We start from the raw sequence: 15999 nt of genomic DNA on the forward strand, positions 1-15999 counted from the left end.
ATGGCCTAAATTAGATTTTCTATATGATTAAATAGCTAGAGGAAATGGACCTAGATGAATATAATGTCTTGAAAGCTTGAATGCCGGTTTTTTTATTTGAGTAATGAACCTCTAATTGGATTTGATTTGTTATTAAAGAAAGGATAAGAACTAGCTTTCTAACTTGAATTAGGAACCTACTACATGATTTGGCAGCAAAATTGGAACCCACCTCTCTCTCTCTCTCTCTCTCTCTCTCTCATCTTGGGTGGACGCTCGCCAAATGTTTGAAAGAGAGAAACCATCTTTTCTTGTGGCTTTGCTTAAATATATATACTAATAGGAGAGCCCATACATATGCACAAGTGTATATGTTTTTGAATAAGCATTCTTATATGAGGGATTTGTTTTGTAATATATATTGGGAGTGGGAAAGAAAAAGTTGGGGGAATTGAAGGAAAGATGAAGATGAGAAATGGACTGGTGATGGAAAACATTTGGCCATCAACATATAACAGGCTCCACTGTCGAAAGGACTGAATGAATGGCTATATGGACTAATGTATCACATGAAGAGAGCTCTGTAAACAGCAAAAGTTGTCGACATGGGAGTGTTTGGTACAGTGGCCTTTTGTCTTTTAGGTTGATCAAGACAAATGTTTGAGAAATGTGTTGTAACATCATATATATATAATATATATATATATGCAAAGTGCGGGCTGGGTCGTGCTTTCCTCCCCTAGGATACCTCAGGGGGTTAGCTCGGCATGGCCCACGGCCCGAGCCCATGTGGGACTAGGCCGAATTGGGCCAAACTTTTGTTTTTTTTTTTGTTTTGTTTGACATTTTGATTTTTTTTTTTCGGCTACTTAATACTTCACTTTCCTTAATTTAGTGATTCCTTTGAGTTCTGGGAACAAATTGGAAAAAAAAAAAAGTCTAACAAAGAAATTAAAAAAGATACTTAAATACTTAACAAAATACAAAATGGACAACAATTTGAAAAAAGAAATAGGAATTTTATTTCTTTAATTTGAACAATACAATGGTTAATGGACAATGGATGAGTGAAATATATAAAATGGAATAAAATATAATAAATATAATAAATTATAAATTGGAAATAAAAAAAGTACATTGTTGAAAAAATAACAACTAATTTAAATAAAATTGAAAAAAATGACAATAATTTTAAAAGTTGAAAAAAGTTACAATAATTGAAATAATAAAATATTGAGTATACAAAATAATAAAAATTATTGGCTTCATCATTTTTCTTCAAGTTCCACCTCCACCTGCATCTTCATCTAATCATCTTCTCGGTTCTCATCTTATGCTTTAGGTGAAACATCATGTGTAATGCGATGTTCTCCCTTGTCTTGTAATATATCCTCGGCATCCAACAAATCTTTAAAGCAAATGCGCATCTTTAGACTTTTATTATTCATAAAGTTTCTCTTGTCGTTTAGCATCTTAGTATTTGTACTAAAACAAAACTCCGATGAAATTATAGATACTGAAGGGGTTAGTAAATCATGTGCCATAGCGGCAAAGACTGAATAGTTTTTTTCATGTCATCTCCACTAGGCTAAAATATCAAAATTATCCCATACATCGTCGTAAGAATCAGTTAAAGTATAAGCACTTGATTATAAATATAAATTAAGTTCAATAAATGAACTTGTTAATGAATTGGTAGTATATCTCTACTTCTTATCTATTAGAGACTGAATTTTGTCTTTTCCACTAATGGAACTAATTGTTTCATAAGTGAAACTTGCACATGTACAAGATTTTCTATGCCCGACCACTTGAGATTCATATAAACTATACATTTCAAATAGTAAACTATTAACTTCTTCTATTTTATTTTCAATTTCAAAATTCATATTTTCACAATATGATTCAAGTAAAATTTTCAAACAATATTTCCTAATTCTAGGATCTAGTATTATATTTAAGCAATAAAGGGATAAATTTTCTCTCAATATTTTTTAAATTTATTTTCCATTATTTCAATAATACTTTGAAATTATGAATTTTCCTATATTTTGTAAAGCATTCACTAATTATAAATAAATTGATTAATTAAAATACAATTAGTTGAGTAATAAACACCTAAAAATTCATTAGTTGCATCATAAAAAAATTGTAAAAAAATCTTTCGTACAAATTGCCATTTCCCAATCATCATCAAATATAGGATCATGTGGCATTTTTTCATTATAAAAATCACTAAGAATTTGTTTGTAAGCAATACACCTTTCTAACATAAAATAGGAAGAATTTCATATATGTTGAACATCTAACACAAAATGTTTATATTTTAAACCATAATTTTGACACAAATATTTAAATTATTGTTTTCTTGCTCCAAAACTTTTAATATACATTATACAATTTATAATTTTAGAAATATTTATGAGAAATAATATTCAATGCATCTTGAATACATAAATCTAAGATATGACATGCACATTTAATTTTAAATAATTTACCATCTAAACATAGTTTTAATTGAAATTCCGAAATATATTACTGAATCATTATTACTAGAATTATCAAAGCTAGTAGAGAAAAAGTTTATTTTCAATTCCATAAATATGTAAAGCATTTAAAATACTTGTAGCAATAATTGGGCCAATATGTGGTCATTCAAGCCTAATAAAACTTAAAATTCTTTTTTATGTAAAAGACATTTTTCATCAATAAAATGATCGATAACACAAATATAACTTATGTTAAATCTAGACATTCAAATATCAGAAGTAATTGCAATTTTAGAATTAAGATTTGATAACATAGAAATTAAATTTTTTTATATGAAAAAAAAAATTTAAAGCATATGTTCTAATAGTATTTCTATAAACTTTTTTAAATTGCGGATTTACAAATTTATGTAAAAATTTTTCAAGTTTAGTGACTTCAGCTAATAAAAATGGATGTTCAACATGCACAATATATTTTGCTAATTCTTGCCTCATTTTTTCTTGGGAATATTTAAAAGTACAAAAAATCTCACTTCTTATTTGTATTTGCGATGCTTCTTTTCCTTCGTATTCTTTCATCAAATTGTGTTTAAAATGTTTGCCGAAGTGGCCAATACCACCACTACTATTATAGCTAAAGTCACTCATATCTTTTTGACAAATGACTCCCTTTCCCTTCCCCTCAAACTCATTTATTTTAAATATTGTCCAAACCGGATTAATCAACCTAGTGTTCTCGTTTTTCTTTCCCTTACCTCTAGTAGTGGTACTAGGGGTGGGAACGCCGGTAATATCAACAACATCCATATTGGCGCTAACACTATCATATTGTGATTGAACATCGATATTGTTGACATGACCATATTGGAGACTCCAATCTTTTTTTAATTATAAAAATAAAAATTAATTTAATTGCATTTACCCGAATTGCCGGTTCAGAATTTCAACTTGATTTCAACGGTTGAAGACTCCAAGTCTCCCAAATTGCTAACGTAAGATACCCGAGCAAGCCTTTTTCTTGTTGAAATTTGAATCAAGTTGAGAATTGGAGATTAGAGAGAGTATTAGAATATGATATATGAGAAGAGATTGAGATTTGAGAGAGTATAAGAATTGGTGTGATGAGAATGATGGAGGATAAGACTATTTATAGGAATTGAAAATAATTTAATTCCCCAAAATACTTTAAAAATAATAGTTTTTAGTTGTTAAAAGGGGTATTTTGGTCATTTTATCTCCCCAAAGTCAAAATACATAAATACCCCCTATGTAGCTATTAAAGGGGGGGGGGGGGTACTTCTATAAAAAACTCCCCTGAAAGTTGAAACTAGTCGTTGGGGGAGATCTCCAACAATTGATTTTCCGAATAGGCTGAATGTGGCTTAGTGCGGGCTAGGCCGGGCTAGACCGTAGGCCATAAGCAATATGGCATGATAGTGCCGGCTGTGCAAGCCCAGCCTGCCAACCTAAAACCCTAGGTTTGACATGGCCTATACAATCGTGCAGGGCCACAATGATTTACACCTCTCCTTGTGGTGGTAACTTCTTATTGGTAGAAAAAGGGTGAATAGAGATACCTTATCGATGGATATGTTTAGTTGTTTACGATTAGACCTGTTCATGGGCTGGGTAGCCCGATGGCCCGACCCCCACCCCGGTCGGACTTGGTCATGTAATTAGGCCCGCAGGCTTGACCTCGGGCCTAATACTGTAAGCCCGACTGTGTTACGGGTCGGGCTCGGGATTTGTCAAAAAAGCTCGACTCGGCTCGACTCAGCATTATATATTTTATAAAATACATAATATGTATTTTATAAATTATATTATATAAAATATATAAATAATATAATATTTATTGAAATATATATATATATATATATATTTTATAATTTAATATATACAATTTTTTATTTTTTTTATAATTTCTCTCTCTCACTCTCTCTCTCTATTCAGCTGCTTCAGCAATAGTAACAATATAAGCTAAATTTCGGGCTCGGGCCCAAGTTATAGGCCCGATGGTCGAGCCGGGCTCGAACTCGAGCCTTAGAAAAATCTTTAATAGAGAGTGAAAGCTCGGCCCGGACCATGAACTGGTCTATTTACGATTACTGAGTGGACATTTGAATTAAATCCAAACCGTCTATTCAACCAAGGTTCGGGAAAACTTAAACCAGTCGAGATTGACGAAAGAATTGGATATACCATATAAATACAATAGGTCGAGGTCCACCGTATCTATTTCCCCCTCTCCTCATCTCCGTCTAAAGTCTTAACCCCTGAGCAAGGCACCGATATGCGCTTATAAATAAAAAGGGCATCAATTTTGGATTGAGCTACAGTTCAACTTGGAAAAAGAAAGGTGAGAAGGAAGCCCAGGGGCTTAAATAGGATAGGAGTCCGTCCCCTCTCTCTCCCTCTCTCCAACCCGACCTAGCCAGCGAAGAAGCAGCAGCGGCTCAGAAACCCTAATCGGAATCGTCTCTCCAAGTCTTCTCCATCGTCGTCGTGGAATTTAAAGATTGGGAACAAAAAATCGGAGCGGGAGGGAACCGTCACCGGCTTTGCATCTGCATGGACGAGGGGAGAAGAATTTAGGGAGGGAGCGAAGGATTCGCTGCGAGTTCGGAATAGGAGCAGACTATAACAACATGTCTGCCATAGTGTGCGGCAAGAGATCTTTCTTTGAAGACCTTCCAACGACAACCCCTGTTTCCTCTAAGAGAATCCGTTGCTCTTCTTCTACTTCTCCCATTCGCTTCTCCCCGCCTAGGCCCATCAACGCCTCCAGCTTCTCTGCTTCCTTGTCGTCTCCCTCGTCTGCTGATCTCATTAATTCCACTTCTGGGACGGCCTCCACGCCCTTGCTCAATCATCTCAGAGCTATTTTTCCTGACATGGACGATCAGGTTGTTTATTTTTTTAATCCCTTATTTATTTGGTTATTAATGGTTATCATGATTGCTGGTGTTTTTTATTTTTAGCTTCATTTTTTCCTTCTTTGATTGGATTGATTATATCAACGTGTAATTTAAGAATATATATGAGAACCCTTCCAAGGGAAGAAAGGAATCTTGAGGAAAACGAGAATTGCTCTAAGGAAAAAAATGATGCTTTTTTGATGTCTTAAGGTTTCGAATTTCTTTGACGACGGCGACGATCATGTTCTTACTTCTTAGTATTTCCTCTCCTTCGAGTTACCTTAATTATTTTAATGGGAGAAATTTAATGGTGGATGTAGTCCATCGACGGAATTGGTTAGACATGAGGTGCTGGTATTCCGGGTATTGTGAGATTTTTTGGGTGCATTTGTGGCAAAGATCATGACAAGTGGATTTAATTCTGTTAGGTGGTGGGGACCTGGGGGGATGCTGGAGTCAGTAAACGTCCTGCCTAGGCAGTAGTTTGGTGACTGCTTGTTTGTTGAAGAAAAGGGCTTCATGATGTTGAAAATAAAGAGAGCCGGTGTTGCATGTAGTCTTTGGGGGTTAGGATAAGGCGTAGATTAGAGCAGAGTCACCGATTTAAAGTTTAAACATGCAAAGCTTTATTCTGTTTGTCGCCGGTTTATTTATTTGCTTGTCCAATGGCAATGGATTGTTCTTGGGAAGTGTTGAATATCCTTTAGATGTCTGAATTTCTTTTAAATCTACATATTACATGATGGTGAGAATGGACGGAAAATTTTCACTTTTTGAGTGCTACACCCTGGTTCCTTTTGTTATATTTGTGTAGTAAATGCAATGTGGCGCTTCTAGTTGGGCCTTTACTTTAGAGAGATCCAATGTAGTTTGATTTATGGTAAATGAGAAATAGGATGTTGATGTGGTTTCATCCTTTATTCTTTTGAATAACTGAGGTGTCTCCATGTGACTGCGAGGTGTCTTTAAGCTTTAATTTCGATGATTGTTTACTTGCAACACATTTGCCTTTTCTTTTGATTAGAGTTTCATCTCGAGCATAGGTAGATACTCTTGCTTAAGGTTTAGATTTGCATTTTTTGATTCATTAATTGCATGCCTTCTGAGAATTTCTTTAATATGACATGCTACTAATTATTTCATACCCATTTCCAGCTTCTTGAGAAAGCATTGGAACAATGTGGCAATGATCTGGATTCTGCTATTAGGAGTCTGCATGAGCTTTGTTTAGAATCTGGAGAAAGCAATTTGGGTTCTGCTGATAAGACTGATGGAAATCCAGAAAGTGCTCAGTTACCAACTCTAGGTATGAATATTTAAGAGCGTCCAGTTGAACTTGAGTTTGACTTTTACTGATTGTAGACTCTTGGGCTTTACTTATACTGTTAAACATAAATCTTTTCCCTTTTTCTTTAGATATTGTAAGGAGTCTTTTACAGCTTACTTCATTGTTGAGCTCATTGTATATCAAAAGATGAACATTTTGTGCAAAGCAGACAAAAGAATTTCATCCAGTTGATTTGATTATTTGATGATTTTGACCAAGCCTGTAAAAATTTCCAATGGAGGTCTTATATTTCTTATTTTAATTATGTTTTCAATCACATTATATCAATTTAGTTTGACATAAGAAAATCAGAACTCGGAAGTTGTAGAAGAGAGGGTAATCAATATTCTGGGACTGTGCTTAGAAAAAAACTTCTAGTAATCTGTTTCCACCTTTTACTGACTAAAAACTGCAATTGGGATAATATAGTGATGAAAAACAGCATTATTTGTGTATGAATTTTTCAGAAAGATGTAGAAAAAAACTTTAGGGAAAATGTTGATCAGTATTTTTTTTTTTCTGTTTTAAGGAGTCTATTCACAAAACGTCAAGTTTATTAAAGCATATTTTCCAACATGCAAGTAACCCATTAAGTTGGCGGGACTCTTTAATCTACCGAAATATCTAATCTTCACTAAGATTTGTACACTTAGGGGGTGTTTACCAATAAGTATGATTTTATTTTTCAAAACAAAAAGAATGCCACATAAGCAATATACTGCTGTTTTTGCTGATGCTGCAGTTGTTTTTGTTTAGAAAACAAAAATCTTATGTATTGACTAATACCCTCCTAGATTTGTTAAAGTGTCCATTTTATATTTTACATGGCATATATGTTCATTAGGCTCAGTTTGAAAGGAGTACAAATACAAATTTGTAGAGTAAAAAATCTTGTATTTTGTATGGGAAATTACATATGGTGTGCTCTATGTTTGCCATAGGCTTAGCTCTACCAGTGGAACTTAGAATCATAATTTCCCATGCTATTATAATGTTCCTTGAGGACTTTCATATGTGTAATCTTAAGCCTTGATTTATGAACCTGTGGTTTTGTACGACATTATGGAATAAATTCTTTCTGTTGACTATACATTGCTTCCATTAATTGTTAGTATTGTGAAAACTTTATTTAGAAGTTTAAGTAGGTTGGGCTAGGTTTGGTTGATCTTTTGGAGTTATCTCCAAGAAGGGTCCGCTCCCTTCATACGCCTTGCTGCTTCATCTAAGTAGGTTTGGGCTAGGTCGTTGCGCTCCTGCCACCTCTTGGCAAAGTAGGCTGATGGGCAAGCCCCCTCCTGTCGCAATGGTGTGGGGCGTCAGAGGCTGTTGCCCCGTGGCCAACTCGAAGGGGCTGAAGTTCGACGCAGAGCTTTTTGGTTGTTAAGTTATAGCAGCACTGAGCAACATCCAACAGTGACAAAATCTGTAAATCATAATACTGACTTGCTCCTCAGTTGAACTTGAGATGCTTTAAAATGCTGCCTCACAATTGTTGTATCTTGTATCTAAGTGAGGTGACCACGTAACTAGATTGCATCTTATGTAGTGGCCAAGTTGCATATTTGTCCTACTCCCTGCCAATCAAAATTATTTCCTTTAGCTTGCTTTTTTTAGGAGGCTTCAAGTCTTGAAAAGGAAATCTTGTGGGATGAAGTGGATTGCAAGAAATATGATATAGTAGTGGAACTAAATCTATTTTAAGCCTGAAGTTCATGATGGAATGCCCTTTCTCATTAGAACCTGAATGTTTTGAATATTATCATGGCAAGAGTGATGGCTAGGAAGGCGTTTTATTGAGCAAAAAATTTGTATTTTATTAAATATCATATAATCAGTTATATTGTATTAAAATATTATAGGGTAAATTTCTAAAACCTCCCCTATATCTTTTGACTGTTGCTGAAACCTCCCCTGAAGTTTGGTAATTGCAATCACCTCCGCTGAACTTTCTAACACAGTTGCAAGTAGACCCCTTCTGTTGGAATCCTCTAACAAAAGGCACAAAAATGTCCAAAATAACCATGCCATTACTTTTGACCTAAATGTTTAATTTCTAATTTTTCTCTTTATATCAATCACTACCCCAAAGCCTTTCAATATCTTTTAAAAGATAAAGCTGCAACTATAATCTCTCTCTCTCTCTCTGTTGTCCACAAAGTTTGCATTTTTTTTATTTTTATTTTTGTAGAAACCAGCCTCAATGGTAACTGCATGGTATTTTGGACATTTTTGTTCCTCTCGTTAGAGGATTCCAACAGAGGGGGTCTTCTTTCAACCATGTCAGAAAGTTTAATGAAGGTGATTGCAATAACCGAACTTCAGGGTGAGGTTTCAACAACAATAAGAAACTTCAGGGGTGGAGGTTTCAGCAGTATACCCAATATTATATAATCAGTTATTTATCAAAAAAAAAATTATATAATCAGTTATTACATCCTAGTAAAGGTTACCCACATAGGGATGTTAGCCTCAGCTAACTTTCTTATATCCCCCCTTTGGCTACTTGTCCCCAATACAACTGATCCCTTGATAGCCCTTTTCTTTGCCAATTCGTCTGCCAAACCATTAGCAGCCTGTGGTCCCATTTCACTTTTGCTCTTGTTTCTAAGCAGACTTTTTTACTGACTGGTATCTTCTGGAGTAACTGTTGCATAGCCGAGGTCTTTGAAGGTTTTTCTAGCTGTTCACGTTCAATGTGGTTTTTAATCATGCTAGATTTTCTTAACATCCTATATGGTTTTTTGGAGAAGTGTAACTTTGCAAAAGGTATCAATATGATATGCCCCTATCGGGCATATTGTATCAGTTTTGAAGGGTACTGATACAACAAATAAAGGGGGTTGGGTCCTTTGAGTGTTTTTGGATGTTAGTATTGAATGAGATAGACAACTTATCAAGAAATCAAATCAAACAAGTTTAAAAAATTAACTTTATTGCTCAACTTAAACTCTTGACATGCGTTCAGAGTATTGTACTTTGAACCTTGTGTAGACTCAAATATTTTCCCCTTTTTCTTTTCATTTTTTCTTCCTGTAAGAGCAGCACATGCATAGCCTGATGATGACAGTGAATTATATTATTCCTCCTTTTGGGGAGCAAGGTGCAGGTTGAAGAGGTTTATCTAAGCCAAACTTGCTCTATATGTAAACTGATGCAATTTAACTTCAATTTAGATCCTTGTTCTTTCAGTGATTATTTATTTCCATGGTATTTGGAACATCTTGTTTGAACTTCCAATTGTCTATCTTATCTTTGATTTTACATTAGAAATGATACTGTGCACATTACTAATAACAATTCTATTTTGTTATTTTTATAATATAGTTCTGTTTAATGAAATGGACTGCTCTGAAATGCATTCTGTATTGGTTTGCATCCTTTGATTTTGGACTGCTGATTATTTAGCAGGTGCATTGACCAATGCTGGGGATGTAGCATCATCTGAGGAGGCACCACCTCCAAATAAACTTCCAGCGGATGGCGCTGAATGGGTGGAACTGTTTGTTAGAGAAATGATGAGTGCCTCTAATGTAGATGATGCTCGAGCTCGTGCATCCAGGGTGCTTGAGGTTCTGGAGAAAAATATATATGCTCGTGCTGGGGCTGATGCGGCACAAAACTTTCATAAGGTAATTATTTGCTTTTTATTGTTAAAAGTCGAACTTCATTAATTGTGATAGAAACAATGAATTACATATAGTGAAGTGCCAAGTAATCCAAAAGATAATTATTTGTCATCATATGCTTTGATTTGTTTTCCATGGTTTATTGTACATTTTTTGGTAATATGGCTTATACTTATGGTGCGTTTTTGTTAGGAAAATATGATGCTGAAGGAACAGGTTGAAGCACTGATTCGAGAGAACACCATTCTCAAGCGAGCAGTGGCCATCCAGCATGAACGCCAGAAAGAATATGATGATAGGAGCCAGGAATTGCAGCATTTGAAGCAGCTAGTGTCTCAATACCAAGAGCAGTTAAGAACACTCGAGGTGCGTAGTATTTCTTAAAGAACCCGTGGTCCATGGCCCTTTTCAAAGAAAAGCTTACATTCAAATTTATAAAACACATCAATCTTGAACTATTGAAACATATAAAAAAGTCTGCTGCCCTTGTGATTTTTATTTTCTAACGTCGGTTAAGGTTATGTGCTAGAAATTTGTGCTGTTGAGTTGTCTTTTACTGGATTAAATGGTTTGCGATTATAAGAACATGACTGGATGACAGCCCAGACAGAGAACTTGATAACAATTTGGGTGGTTTCCTTACTATAGAATATTAGCAAATGACCCTGTTCTCAGACTGTGGAACTATAGGTATAGGCCTAATATCTAAGTATTAAAGAAGACAACATATATTTAAAGCATTGCAATCAATTTGCTAACTTATAATTTGGTCCAACTGTCCAAGTTTTTGCTCAAAATAAAACCAGTGTCTTTGATACTGTCTACTGTTTTAGAATTCTTTTAAGTAGTTTTTATTTGCCATAGAAAGAAATTAGAAATAAAGGGATTTTTAATTATTTGTTCTTCTATAATGCAACATTGGCTTTACTTTTTTCAGGTCTTTTTAGTATTTGATTGGAATCGGAAAACTTTGTTTAGGGCTAAATATTGTTTCTTGAGGCCCACGTTAACACTCCTAATTTTTGTTTTCAATTATAATTATTTTAACCATTTTTTGGATAGAAATATTTTTATCCATTATATTAACCATTGTTTATAGAAATGAAATAAAAAATTTAAATGGCTGACTAAAGATATGTAAGGGCTGCTAACAACTTGGCAGATGCATTTAGTTAAACAAGGGGGTGGAGAGACATCAATTGTTTTGAGCTCATTTGTAAGATTTGGAGAAATAGGAGGTTTTATCTTTCTTGACTGACCTTAACATGGATGTACTTGTATATTTTTTACTTCAATAAAAGTCATGACTATTGATAAAAAGTCATGTGAAAGGTTTTGCAAGAGTGCTCGCTGTACAAGAGATTGTACAACTGAAAACAGTTTAAATGGTAATGGAAGCCTTTCTCTTATATCAGAGAAAGGACACATGCTATGCACATGTGTAAGATATAAAGTATTAACCTTACATGATCTGATTTAACTTTTAAGATCTGCACCAGAACTAAGGCAAGTATATATATATAATGAATCCCGAGAAGCCCCTGTTTAGCAAAAGAATCAATCAAGTATTTGCCAATCTGCCCACCCATTGAATTCTAACTGTCTTACTTTTAGTCATCCATTTCACCTTTTTGAGAATGTCCCTATAGCTCCAAATGACAGAATCTGGGTTCAAAAGCCACCCCACAACCACCTTGGAATCACATTCAATAGTAAATTCTCCACCCAAGCTGGTTTGCAAGCTGAATCCCTTGCACAGCAGTTAGTAAACTCAGCCTCTGTAGAATCTCCTATTCCCACTGGTCCTGAAAACAAGGATAAGATGTTTTTTGATAGATAATGATAATGAAAATTTTATTAATTAAATTGATAAAAAAAAATTTATTAATTAAAGAACTAAGTATACATCATACAATTCCCCACTAAGAGGCGTGAGGTGCAGCCTCCAAACTACATCATAAAGCTTACAATTGAGCCCAAAAGAGCTAATTCTTATGTACTCCTTGTTTAGCTGGGAGGTCTGCGAGCCTATTTGCTGAGATCTTCTTTCCCATTGAATTGTGACTGAAATATTTGAAGTCAGCCACTTAAATCTTCTCAAAGTCCCCCTGTATGGCAAGGCTGCCATCTCTGGTTTTTTTACCCATCCAACAAACAATTTGGAATCACCTTCAATCATTAAATGCTCCACTGCCAACTCTCTTGCATATTCTGCTCCTTGTAATACAGCTCGGAGTTCTGCATTTACTGAGTCTCCTCACCCTATAGGACCAGAAAATAGAGCTACAATCTGACCCTCATCATTTCTAAAGACTCCCCCTATTCCAGATGGCCTCTGGTTGCCCAAACTACTGCCATCAAAATTTAGTTTAACGATGCCTGCATCAGGAGGCTTCCAATCCACCACCGGCTTGCTTCTGACTGCGGAACTTTTAGCTTGTTGTTCCCACTTTCTCCTTATGTCATCAAAAGTGTAGGAGGAGAACAGATCCAAGGATTTTACCCAACCTATGGCCTTACATAAGATACTTTCTAACACACATGTTTGATCCCTCTCCTTGTCATTAAAGATTCTAGCATTTCGTTCCTCCCACACAGTCCACACCAAAGCAGCTCTAACACACCTCCAAAAAAACTCTTCCTCTTCTCTTTGGCCACTTGAAAGTTGTAGGATAAAAAAGATTGTAAATCTGCACCGGTTTTGTCCACCTGCACCCAAAAAGATCAAAAAGCTTTTCCCAAAGGCCTACAACAAAAGGGCAAGTGATTAGTAAATGGTAGCAGCTTTCCTCGTTTGCTTTGCAAAGGGTGCACCGGTTAAGAGAGATACAAAGACTAGGTCTTCTTTTTTGCAAATCATCCAAAGTGTTGATTTTTCCGAGGGAGGCTTCCCAACAAAGTGCTCTTTAGGAGGGAGAGGTTTGGACCAAACTTCCTTGTTATGAAAAGGTTGAGGCAATAGAGAGGAGGGTCCAAGCAAACAAGATCAATAGTTTTAAGGAGCAAAGGAACCTGGTCAAGCTCAGAATCTCTCAAATCTCTTCTAAAACCTAGATTCCATTTTATGCCAAAAGGAAAGGAAGAGGATACAAACCTTTGAATTGGCTTGCTTTTAAAACACGAGATGGAATACAAGGAGGGAAAGAGGTCCTTGAGGGCAGTCACCAATCCAAACATCCTCCCAAAACAAAACCCTATCTCCATGGGGATTTCAGCGTAGCACGCCAAAATACACCAGCATCCCATCCATTGTCTGGAGCACCATGCACGCTCCTCACCACTTATCCCTCAGAACCCCTCCTGGCCGCCTATTATCAAAGGTCTTGGATTACCCTGACTACTACCATCAAAATTCAGCTTAACAAAACCCTTTGAAGGAGGTATTCATTCCGGTTTAATTCTATCCTTCTTAGAAGAAGTATTAGCCACTGCTAACCAACTCCTCTAAAGATCATAAGAAAATATATATCAAAGAGCTTTAAAGTTTTTGGCCAGTGAATTGCTTTTGTCAGAATACACTACTTGACAAACAGTGCACCAATTTGGGGAAAAGGCACAAGAAAGGTCTCTTCTTTTGCAGGTTGCCCAAAGAATTAATCTTACTATAGTAAACATCCTAGTAGAAAACAACAATTTTGAGGGGAATAGGTCTAGTCCAAACTTCTTTAGCTGGGGACACCCAAGGGCTGGAAGTAGAAAAGAGGGATCTGAAAACAGAAGCACAAGTGAAGTAATCTTTGGGATTTGAAAAAGAGTACATCAGTTTTTACTTCCACGGTTCCATCGAAGTCCATTTTCATCTGCCACTAGCTTTTCGGTCCCCTGTGATTTGTAACAGATAACTCTTTCTATGCACATGATGGAATCATCTGATTCCATTCTCTCATCTTATCACATATTGGAATTACTCCTAGGTTCCTTTGTGTGACTTCCTTTCTAATCCTGACCTCTCTACTTTTATCACTCATCCCTCATAGCATTCAATATTTCTATCACACTCATTTTGTTGGACATAGTATTTCTCAACTGTCAAAAACATTGCAACATACGACATAACTAGCTTTACAACTGTTTCATAGAATTTTCCTTTTAGTCAAAATTGGTATTTGTCCATCACATAGGATTCTGGACGCACTCCTCCATTTTACCTATCATGCTTTAATTCTATTAGTGGCATCCCGCTCAATCTCTCTTTTGTTATGAAATATTGAACCAAGGATAAAATTTCTGTTTTATCTGTATCCTTTTATTTCCTGCAGTTTGAGTATATACTAGGCTGTTAAATCAGGATGCTCACCTTTTGTATCAGCATGCTAAGAATTTATTGATGATATTGTTTGGTGGAACTTATCACCAACTTGTAAAGATTTCATATTTTAGTGCTTTATTTTGTTTATCTATCAAAAGAAAAGGCAACCGAAGAGGTGATATCTTTAAAATCTCGTTTGTAAATCTAATTTTACATTTTATGAAAGGAAAATAAAAAATCACAGAGAACCACGTAATTGTCTCTCTGCCATAATATATATAACACTCGTTGAGAAGTGGTGAAAGAATAATGCTTGTTGTCATTCCCTCGTGTGGTCATGTGATGTTATGACGGGAGTTTGATGAATTGGTGGTGGTTTGCTGTTCTGTACCTGTGTATCTCGAATAGTGATGTATGCTGCTCATTTCTGATAACCGTGGGGATTTTGGTGCTTTCTTGTGGCAGGTGAATAATTATGCATTGACAATGCATCTTAGGCAGGCTCAGCAAAGCAGTTCCATTCCTGGGCGTTTCCATCCTGATGTATTTTAATGAAGGAATCGTACATGGACAAATGATGCAACGGGGAGTTATTTGTTCTTTGGTGTGGGAAAAGGGTCAGGTGTTATATGTTGTATTCATCTGAACAGACACTTGGTGCTCTTTTCTATTTGATGTGCTGCTGCTCACTTGGCAGCTTTAAGGTGCAACCACGGCCCAGCTTTCGTGTGATGGGCAGGTCACTCACAAGGTCCATATTTTACATATATCCCATTGGATTTTACAAGTTTAATCAACAAATTCTTTATATCAAGATTTCAACATTGTTTTTGAATTTTGGGATCGAGTAGATATATAGTAAATATCCTTGGATTAGTTATGATATATTCCATTTGTTTGTTATATTCCCAAAATCTTTGTCCACAAAATAGATCCTCATGGTGCTTGGTACCGTGGTGTTCTAAGATACAATGCTGTAACTTAAATCAATTATATACTATAACATATATTTATAATTGTAATAACATATAACCATAATTCAAAGTGCTGAAATTTTAATACATTAAAAAAAACAAAAAAACCGAAAACAGTTGTTTTTGATAATTCACAATTCAGAAATGAGAACTACTTTGCTTTCAACGATCAGAACATACTATTGGTTCTCAATACAAAAATTAAACAACATATTGTTGGTTGCATACGTGAATTTTGTATTTAAAACTGAAACCAGAAGTGTGTTTCTGATTGTTTTTGTTTGAAAAACATGTTCTAATGTGGTGATTTGAAACCATGTTTGCTTTTCAAACATGAATTATGTATTTTTTTTTTCACAAAATAAACGTATTGTTTGCTTTTCAAAAAAAAAAAACAGTTGGAGATTGTGTTTAACTTTTGCTGAAATGACAATTTA

At 35.3% G+C, this 15999-nt stretch overlaps 1 protein-coding gene across 2 annotated transcripts; it reads left to right on the forward strand.

Annotated features, from left to right (window-relative positions):
- Positions 1-4727: 4727 nt before the first annotated feature.
- On the forward strand, positions 4728-15402 carry LOC148842993 (uncharacterized). Of its 2 annotated transcripts, none has more exons than XM_088957865.1 (5): positions 4728-5374; positions 6542-6692; positions 10122-10342; positions 10532-10705; positions 15054-15402. In XM_088957865.1, exons 1-5 carry the CDS (start codon positions 5117-5119, stop codon positions 15138-15140), a joined length of 891 nt encoding a protein of 296 aa, XP_088813991.1. In that variant the 5' UTR covers positions 4728-5116; the 3' UTR covers positions 15141-15402. The 2 variants fall into 2 exon arrangements, with proteins under 2 accessions (XP_088813991.1, XP_088813990.1); XM_088957864.1 differs by having other exon boundaries at positions 4764-5374; positions 10119-10342.
- Positions 15403-15999: the final 597 nt, after the last annotated feature.

The sequence above is a fragment of the Nelumbo lutea genome, chromosome 8, assembly GCF_056320005.1.
Source record: "Nelumbo lutea isolate HS-2025 chromosome 8, American lotus-T2T, whole genome shotgun sequence".
Classification (NCBI taxonomy): Eukaryota; Viridiplantae; Streptophyta; class Magnoliopsida; order Proteales; family Nelumbonaceae; genus Nelumbo; species Nelumbo lutea.